This window comes from Ricinus communis, chromosome 6, assembly GCF_019578655.1.
Source record: "Ricinus communis isolate WT05 ecotype wild-type chromosome 6, ASM1957865v1, whole genome shotgun sequence".
Taxonomy (NCBI): domain Eukaryota; kingdom Viridiplantae; phylum Streptophyta; class Magnoliopsida; order Malpighiales; family Euphorbiaceae; genus Ricinus; species Ricinus communis.
In genome coordinates, this window is record NC_063261.1 from 23,639,449 (window position 1) to 23,649,714 (window position 10,266).

Here is a 10,266-nt window from a genome sequence, read left to right on the forward strand (position 1 = left end):
TTTGACTTGGAATGATTTCTTGAGAGAATTTGCTGAGAAGTATACTCCAGAAATTTACAGAGACAGAAAGAAGCTTGAATTTCTTCAGTTGAAACATAATGATATGGGTTCTGCAGAGTACGAAGTTCAATTTGTGAGATTATGTAAGTATGCACCAGAAGAAATAGCCACTGAAGAACTAAAAAGGAAGAAATTTGAGATGGGTTTGAGGCTTGACATTCGTGAGAAAATGGCAGTGAAACCTCATAATTACAATGCCTCAATTGAAGGCCGCTTTGAGAGTCAAGAAACATCATTTGAAAGGAATACTATGGAAGCTAAAAAGAAGAAGATCATTGGTGCTTATAGTAATCCTCCAAGACATATTAGTATTTCTTCGTTTAGAGACTCTAATTCACAGTACGGAGTAGTTATCGTGGACGAGGGTTTGGTGGTCAGTCTAGTAGATCCTCCACGTTACCTTATAGTAGAGGTGGATACAATTCATCCGGGACTTGAAGGAGGACAAGTTTCACCAAGAGAGGGTTTGCTCCTGTTTGTCCCACGTGCAACAGGAAACATCTTGGAGAATGTTGGGGACCTAGACCGGTAGTATGTTTTACTTGTAGTAGGCCGGGACATTATTCTAGAGATTGTCCTATGAGAAGAAATAATGCTGGAGAATCTTATACGTTGGGTCGGAGTAGTGTTGGTGAAAATATTCCAGTTAGTTCAGTAGGAGGCAAAGGAAGAGGTGGCGGATGAGGTTTAACTATTTCAGCAACACCATCGGAACAAATTGGTCAACCACAAGCACAAGCTAGAGTATTTGCTACTACTAGAAATGAAGCATTTGTAGCACTGAAATTGTCTACTGGTATACTTTCTATTCATGATTCCGATGCACATGTTCTTATTGATCCTGGATCCACATGTTCATTCATATCACATGATTTTGCATCGCATGTTCATGCTAATATAGAGGCATTAGGTTATGATATATATGAATCTATGCCTGCTGGGGGTATTATCACAGTAAATACGATAGTGAGATCATGTCCTGTAGTAGTAGATAGTGTCAAACTACATGCAGATTTGGTTGTTATTAATCTTAGAGAGTTTGATGTTATTTTGGGGATGGATTGGTTGTCAAGAAATCATGCTATTGTTGATTGTAAAACAAAGGAAGTGGCTATGGAAATACAAGGAGAAATGAAAATAGTAATGGTGGGTGAAAGGAAGACAATTCCTAATTGTTTGATTTCAGCAGTGACTACGTGTCAGTTAATTAAAAATGGACGTGAAGCATATCTAATTAGTTTTATAGATACTACTAAGGTCAGTCCAGGGGTATTAGACATTCCAGTGGTCAGAGAATTTCCTAACATATTCTTAGATGATTTGCCTAGTTTGCCACCAAATCGAGAGGTTGATTTTGAGATTGACATCATCCCTGGTACGACACCTATTTCCATTGCACCATACAGAATGGCTCCATTAGAATTGAAAGAATTAAAGAAGCAATTAGAAGAGTTACTTGATAAAGGTTTCATCAGGCCAAGTAATTCACCTTGGGGAGCACCAGTTCTGTTTGTGAAGAAAAAGGATGGTAGTATGCGATTATGTATTGATTATAGGCAATTGAATAGGATTACGTTGAAGAATAAATATCCATTCTAGAATTGATGATTTGCTTGATCGGTTAAAAGGTGCAACTGTGTTCTCTAAAATTGATTTAAGATCGGGTTATTGGCAACTCCGGGTTGAAGAGAAATCTATTGCCAAGACGATTCGAACGAGGTATGGGCACTATGAATTTATTGTGATGCCATTTGGTTTAACAAATGCTCTTGCTGTTTTATGTCAACGATGAACAAGACTTTCCGAGCCATATTTAGATCACTTTGTTATTGTGTTCATTGATGATATTCTGATTTACTCTAGAAGCCCGGAAGAACATGAACAACACTTGAGAATTGTTTCTGATTTTGAGGGAAAAACAGTTGTATGCAAAATTCAACAAATCGCGAGTTTTGGATGGAGGAAATTGCATTCTTAGGGCATATTATTTCCAAACATGGAGTGCAACCAGATTCATCAAAGATTAAAGCAATTATTGAATGGGAACCGCTTCAGAAATGTTTCCCCGAAGTTCAAGTTTTCTTGGGTTAGGCTATTATAGAAGATTTGTAAAAGATTTTTCGGTTATTGCTAAGCCTCTAACAGCTTTGTTAAAGAAGAATGTGCCATTCCGGACGGAGTTATGTGATCAAAATTTTCAAGAGTTGAAGAAAAGGCTTACTACTACACCGATACTCGCATTGCCATCCCGAAATGGAGGTTATGTTGTATATACTAATGCTTCTAGGCAAGGACTTGGATGTGTCTTAATGCAGCATGGGAAGATTATAGCTTATGCTTCAAGACAATTACGACCTCATGAGCTGAATTATCCTACACATGATCTTGAATTAGCAGCTATTGTACATGCATTGAAGATATGGCGACATTATTTATACGGGGAGACATTTCGGATATTTCACCGATCATAAGAGTTTGAAATATATCCCTACGCAGAAAGAGTTGAATCTGAGACAACGAAGATGGATTGAGCTTTTGAAGGATTATGATTGCACTATTGATTATCATCCTGGAAAAGCAAATATTGTTGTTGATGCTTTAAGTAGGAAGTCAGTGGAAAATTTTTCAAGTATGATTTGTTACAATGTAGAATATTTAGTTGCACTTAGAGCTATGGATGTGAAGTTTTATGTTTATGACAATGATCTGTTAGCCACATTACAAGTAAAGCCTTTGATTGGAGATAAAATTAAAGATGCACAATATGAAGATTCTTATTTGCAAAGGATGAAGGGTAGAGTACAAGAAGGAAAGAATACACAATTTGTGTTGAAAGATGATGGTGTGTTATTGAATAGAAATCGTGTATGTGTACCTGATGTAGGAAATTTGAGAAAGGAAATCATGCATGAAGCGCACTATGCACCTTATGCAATGCATCCTGGAAGTACCAAAATGTGCAAAAATTTGAAGCCTTATTATTGGTGGCCGACAATGAAGAAGGATGTGGCAGAATTTGTGAGTAAGTGTTTGACATGTCGGCAAGTGAAAGGAGAGCACCGAGGCACTGCAGGTAAACTTCATTCTTTATCTATACACTGTGTGGAAGTGGGATAAGATTACTATGGATTTTGTTATGGGATTGCCGCGTACATTTAACAAGCATGATGCTATTTGGGTAATTGTTGATCGACTTACTAAATGTGCTCATTTCTTACCCTGTGAAGCAAACAGATTCACTTGATAAACTTGCTGAATTGTATATTTCCGAGATTGTTAGATTGCATGGTGTGCCTATATCTATTGTATCGGATAGGGATCCCGGATTTACTTCGTTTCGGGAGAGTTTGCAGAAAGCATATGGTACTAAGCTTCATTTCATGACTTTTCATCCCTCAAACGGATGGGCAATCGGAAAGAACTATTCGGACATTAGAAGATATGATGAGGGCTTGCACACTTGAGTTCAAGGGTAAATCGGGATGATTACATACCACGGATGGAATTTCGCGTATAACAACAGTTTTCATTCTAGTATCGGTATGGCTCCTTATGAAGCTTTGTATGGGAGGAAATGTAGAAGTCCGGTATCTTTGGGATGTTGAAGGTTTAAGACGACTTGAAGGTCCAGAATTGGTATAAGAAACAGTGGATAAAATAGAGATAGTTAAAAGAATTTGAAAGTAGCACAGATGACAAAAGAGTTATGCTGATTTGCATCGAAGGGAAATGGAATATATTGTGGGTGATAAAGTTTTCTTGCGGGTATCACCATGGAAAGGAATATTAAGGTTTGGTAAACAAGGGAAATTGAGTCCGAGGTATGTAGGACCTTATGAAATTATTGAAAGAGTTGGACCATTGGCTTATAGGTTAGCATTACCTACAGAGTTGTCTTCTATTCATGATGTTTTTCACGTTTCTATGTTGAGGCGATATAGATCAGATCCTAGTCATATCACTCCAGTGCCAGAGATAGAAATCACAGAAAAGTTGACATATGTGGAAGGACCGATAGAAATTCTTGATCGAAGGGTTAAGAAATTGAGAAATAAAGACATTCCTATGGTCAAAATTAAGTGGAGTCATCATTCACCAAGAGAAGCAACTTGGAAAGTAGAAGAACATATGAGACAGAAGTATCCGCATCTATTCCATTGTAATGTTGGTGAGTTGTTAAAATTTCGGGGACGAAATTTCTTAAGGAAGGGAGAGTTGTAGCACTTTGCATTTTCTCATCATCCATGTTATGTGCATTTACATTTAATCATTGGGCATATGATGGTATATCAATGATATTTTTATTTTATGAGAACATATATATATTAATTATAAGTAGAGAATAAGAAGCATGATATTAGATTATTAATTTAGATAAGTTGATTAAGTACTTGGGTTATGTGTATTAAGCCTTAAGACTTAATTGAACCAATAGTTGAAGGTTGGGTAAATAGATTGGACTTAAAAGATACAATTAAAAGTTAGTACCTATATATGGTTAGTAAGAATTAATTTAGGGTGACAAAAATAGTTTAGTAGGTGGTGGCATTAAGAGAGGAATATTGAAAATTGGAACCATGAGTAAGCTCATTTTACCTCTTCATTTCTCTAAAATTCGTACATGGCCAAAAACACAAAATTTGGAATAAGAGAGAGGAGTGGAATACCTAGAAAAACTTAAGATTAAGATAGGATTTTGCCAACTATTGAAGGAGCCAAGCTAAAGCTAAAGGATTTAAGCATATTAGCAACCCAAAAGCTGAAATTGGTAAGTTGTTACTTGAGTGTTATTAATTTGTCATTAGGGTTCTTGATTACAAATTGGAAAAACTTCATTTGATGCTCTCATTGATTAATTAAAGGTCTGATTATCATGAATTAGTAGAGTATTGAATGATTGCATAAAGATTAAGCTTGATTTAAGTTTAAGTATGTTAAGATAGAAAACTGTCAAAATTCCAGCAACCTTGATGTTCTGTATTTTAGGCATAACATGGGTTATATAAGTCCAAATTAAGCTTAATTGATGTCTATGGAAAGTTTAAAGAGTCCTCTATAACTTTGTAGTTTTGTGATTTTGCTATTTTTGCCGTTTTGGTTGCTTAAATTGAGCAAACAGATTGCTGCTCGGGTACAACTAGCTGTATGACCCTTGCTCAGTAATTTGAAAATAATTAAATCTATAGAAGTCGGAATTGAGTAATTCTTCTTGGAGATGAAACTAGACGCATAAATGAATATGTCTATTTAATATGAGATTTTTGTATTAAGCCAATTTTGCCCAGCAATAAATATACCTTGGTACTAAATTCTGTCTAGAAAACAGAAATGTTGGAGATTAGTTTTATACAATTTATTGATGTTAATTTGAGTTAAATTGGTATTTAACTAGATGGGAAATGTTTATAGGATATTAAAACAGTAATTGAGAGTCTTAGATGAAGAGTTAGACCTATGAATTAGAGAGGGGATGATCTTGTAATGCATTAGAACTCGCATTTACATGAATATTTGTAATATGCATGAAATGTGAATTGATGAATGTGTTGACAGGTACTCAAAGGCCTGGAAAGGAAGTTGTGGAGAAAGGAGGTTCTTATATGCTAAAGGAATAAGTATATTTTGAGTAAGTAAATAGTTAATATTTGCTATGTTCATATATTTAATCAAATGTTCCGCAAATGGTTGCGTTTGCTTAATATTGTTTATGTTTGAATGACTGAGATGGAAATGATTGGTGTTGAGTGGAACAATTGTTATTGCTGAAATATGATATAAGTGAAATGATTGAATTGTGATGTTAAGTGCATGTGTGCATGTGAATGGTGGATTCCCCTATGAAAAAAAAAGATATATATATATAGCCTTGGGAGGCTAAAGCCTAGAGAGGCTATAAAAGTGTATAATGTGAGATGAGGCGAAGCAGCTTACGTGTGTGATATGTGAGGATGAGGCGGAGCAGCACATTAAAGGGGATCCACAAGCCGTGAGAACTAACCATAATTGTTGAATTGTATTTGTTCTATGATGGTTGTAATGAATTGAGTAGAATAGTATGACTTTATACCTAAACTATGAATATCATGGAAAGTTATGTGATTGGGTGGAAATTGTATTAAGTGTATGTGATATAGATTATGTTGATTATTTATTTCATCGAGCTGGAGGCTCACCCCTCTCCAAAATTTTTCTTTTCAGGTTTGTAAATAGTAGTGCATCCGTTGGTTGTATGCGAAGTCTAGCTTTTAGCAGTTCTGTCAAGTTGGGCCAGTTTTGTGAAGTCTCCTCCTGATGCATTTTTGTATGCAATTATGTGATATATATGGAAGTATGCCTTATAAGGCATAAGAAGATGTTTGTAATACTTGTTAAATGATGTTTAAGTATAATCATATGTTTATATGTTAATAACCTTGTGTCTGGATTCTTAACAACCTACATATTGACCTATCTACTTGTAGTATATATTCTACGACGCTTGTATGCTTCCTGGCTAATGTTTATTGGTTAACATGTGATGGGGGTGTTACAGATACCATGCAATATTCCATTTAAAAGCTGATACAGAAACTTACTATAACTCATTAGAAAGAACATGAGAAGTATGAATACATTCAGCCCAAATTTCTCCAGTGTATTAACATCAAGGTAGAAGCGTTGTGGCCAATTTTTCTTTTTCTTTTTTGTTTTCCTAAAGCTTGTAGGTACGTCTTGAATGGTCATGGACAGTAGGGGCATTTCTCTATAATGAAATTCCAGCCAGCGGAAGTGAATAGGGCACCGATTAGGCCATGAAGAACAGAGTCACTGGTGGTGAGAGAGACTGTCTTGGAATTTTTAAGACGAGATGTATGATTATGCTTTGTGATTAAGATATAGGCAATGTCCTTAGCTACTTTATGTTTTTATCCATTCAATTATACTGGATACAATTCACATTTTCTTTTAATATATATATATAGTTAATTTAAAGTGTGTCGAGTAGGATCTTTCTCTTAAAAGTTTTAACACAGCTACATATCCAAGGGTCGAACTCGATAACTTTATTAAGCTAAAATAAAGTTTTGTCATCTCATCTCTGCCCGATAGATGAGCGATATGGAGCAATTTTTTTTAATGTAAAATATTTTTGTATTAGTTAGTTATAATTAGAATTTAAAATCGTGATTTTACAATTTTGAAGACTATCAATAAGTGAATGTTGCCTAATTGGACAAGAATTACGCACCAAGTGAAAGATGTTTTCTGTTCAAAAGATAGACTATTTAAAGTCAAGATTAATAAAGAATATACATTTAATTATTTTAAGTATTAGATAAGAGATACTATATATATTTGGCTCAAATACATAAAAGGTAGGGACATTAACTGAGATTTCTCGTTCCTTTTCAAGTATGAAGGGAAGGCAAATTGCACTATTCAATCTCGAATCATTAAAAATGTGTCTACGAAAGACAGTCCAACAAGCTGGAATAGCTCAGTTGGTTAGAGCGTGTGGCTGTTAACCACAAGGTCGGAGGTTCAAGCCCTCCTTCTAGCGGTGTTCTTTTATTTATTTATTCAATTTTTCTCAATGACAAATCACAACCTGTTTTGGGCCTATGGTTCTCTTGGGTATTCCCTATATCTGGCCTACTTCTTTCTTCCCATATATATGGTTGAATTGAAATTTTTTGTACCTTCTAACACATTTGATTAACTCTGCCTTCTTTTGTAGAAATTATACTTAGAGAATTTCACAACTGTTCTAACAAATTACACAACCCTAAAGCTTTGTTTGGGCTAATTAAAAAAACAATACAATTGTTAAATTTTATCTAGTGAAGCAAAAGGAATTTAAATCATGATTAATTTAACAATCTATGGCTTCCATTCGTGTAATCAAATTATAAATTTAATTTTACAACTAATTGAGATTAAGAAACTAGTGAGCAATTATTAAGTCAATCACCCATCATTTCCTTTAGTTAAAAAAGAAGAATTGGAAAAGAAAAGAAAACTTAGAATTATAACTTTTTTCTTTTAAGAAGAGAGAGAGAACCATTACAAAGTTATATTGTTCGTGATTGTATAACAATATTCTGCAACATACCTAGATCTTGATATGGGTTATTCCCATTGGATCCTTCTTCGGAAGCTAGACCTAAACTTCGATATACAATTTGGGTTGACACTGCATCCGCTCGACAGACGGGACAATTGGAGTGCGAGCACAGCCACATATCGATGCATGGCAGGTGGTACGAGTGCATGCACTCCGGCAAACTCCGCACCTCTTCACCCTCTTCAAACTCACTCAAGCAAATCGGACAAGTTGCTTCCTCCCCTCCTGAGCCCATCCCTTTTTGGTACTTGAAGGCTGGGATGAGCCTGGCTGCGGAGTTCTCAATGCTGCTTGGCGTTTCTCTACCAATAATAATACTGTTGCTGTCTTGGTGTAGCCGTTGCGCGTTAGCCCTAGCCCGGTCGCGGTTGCACCATCCCGTGGCAAGGCAGTGGTAGATTGTGACCACCAGAGCTGCCGATCCGACTCCGATCAGGAGAGCCGTGACTTTGTTGCTAATATCATCGCCATCGTTAGACATGGTGGACATTAGCTCGAAAGCTAATAAATTACAGTGGGTCATCCTTTTCAGAGTGAGGCATAATATTAAACAAAAGAAAAGAGTGGTGATGAATACAACGATATGTTACATTGTGTTTGCAACAACAAGATGATTATTTTGTCTTATGCCCAGTCTGCTTCTTCTGAATGCTATTAGCAATAAAGAAATTATTTTTATTATTTTATCATACATAAAATTAATTAAGATTATTTATAACTTATCAAATTTTTCATGTTTAATTATGAATTAAATAAATAAAATTATAAAAAAATAATTTAATAACATGCAGATGAGATTGTAATAGTTTCTTTTAAATTAGTTAAAATTTTCGGTTCGAGTTTTGAATATGCAAATGTATGTTGATAGTGTGTTACCACCGTAAATGTTATTTTTACTTTTTTATTTTATATATTTTTTATTCTATTTGCCATAAAATCTATATAAATTCGGAAAATACTTTTTTTCTTTTTGATGGGGAAATCATTTTCCTTGAAGAGATTGTTTTTTTGTCTTTTAGTGATAAAATATTATTTTTTTGATCAATTTTTCTATTATACCAAATACAAGAAAATGCAGAAAAGATGTATTTCGGAAACAAACTAAGTTCTAAGTAACTAAGCAAGAAGGTGAGATGGGCAAGGCTGAAAAGTGTGATACAAAAGAAGAAAAAAGGACTGGGATACTTCAAAAACCCACCAAGGCCAAACCACAAATTATGAGCCCAAATAATTGTATCCTTATATAGTTTGTACTGCAAAAAAAGAATTGTAAATTATACTATGACTTTAGGTTAATGGCATCAGAGTTTTCTCAAAATTAGAAATCTTGAAGCTTGTTTGAGAGAAATTCTTTTTTATCATTCTACAGAGAATGTAATTCATAAATTTATTATTTTCATTTGAAATAAATTTAATTTTTAATAAATAAGTATTTCTAAAATAATTTAGCAATTTGACTAAATTTTTTATAATTATAATAAATTATTAGAATATACATATATTTTAATCTTTAATTAAATTTGAAAATTTTTCTTAATAATAAAGTTTTCGTATATACATAGACTCCATAATCAATTGTTAGATGCTAGAAACTATTTTTTTTTAGTGAAGGTTGACTATTAAATATATTTTTATAATAAAATATAAAGAATTAAAAAATAAAATATAAAATACCTTATGATAAAAAAAATATTTTCATTTCTTAAATGTCAAACAACATAGTTACTTTGAGATTATAAATTTTGACACATAAGAATCCATCTAGCACAAAAAACCATATTCCAACAAAGAATTCTAATGATGCAAATCCTACTAGCTGAAAGAATCATATTCTGACAAGAGTCCTACTCTAACTATAGGAGTCCTAATGATATTAAGAGTCTAAATGACATCAAAAATTCAAGTGATATTAAGAGTCTAAATGACATCAAAAATTCAAGTGATATTAAGAATCCTAATCCAACTAGAATTCAATATCTATTTCACACCCATGAAGACCCAATTATTAGGTCCAAGACTAAAAAGATAAAAAGAGCTCTCAATGGACTTATTCAGAATGTTTGGGCTAAAAATACATCAAGGCTTAAAGAGTTAGATTCAAA

At 34.0% G+C, this 10,266-nt stretch overlaps 1 protein-coding gene and 1 non-coding gene across 2 annotated transcripts; one reads left to right on the forward strand and one right to left on the reverse strand.

Annotated features, from left to right (window-relative positions):
* The first annotated feature begins 7,526 nt into the window (after positions 1 to 7,526).
* Positions 7,527 to 7,600, forward strand: TRNAN-GUU. The gene has a single exon. It is a non-coding gene; the product is annotated as a tRNA-Asn (tRNA).
* A 455-nt stretch (positions 7,601 to 8,055) lies between these two features.
* LOC8268262 (RING-H2 finger protein ATL52) lies at positions 8,056 to 8,800 on the reverse strand. The gene has a single exon (XM_002532246.3). The coding sequence runs from the start codon at positions 8,685 to 8,687 to the stop codon at positions 8,112 to 8,114; it is 576 nt and encodes a 191-aa protein (XP_002532292.3). The 5' UTR covers positions 8,688 to 8,800; the 3' UTR covers positions 8,056 to 8,111.
* Positions 8,801 to 10,266: the final 1,466 nt, after the last annotated feature.

Excerpts from the sequence above, each read along its gene's own strand:
- LOC8268262 (XM_002532246.3), bottom strand. The coding sequence starts at position 8,687 with ATGACCCACTGTAATTTATTAGCTTTCGAGCTAATGTCCACCATGTCT.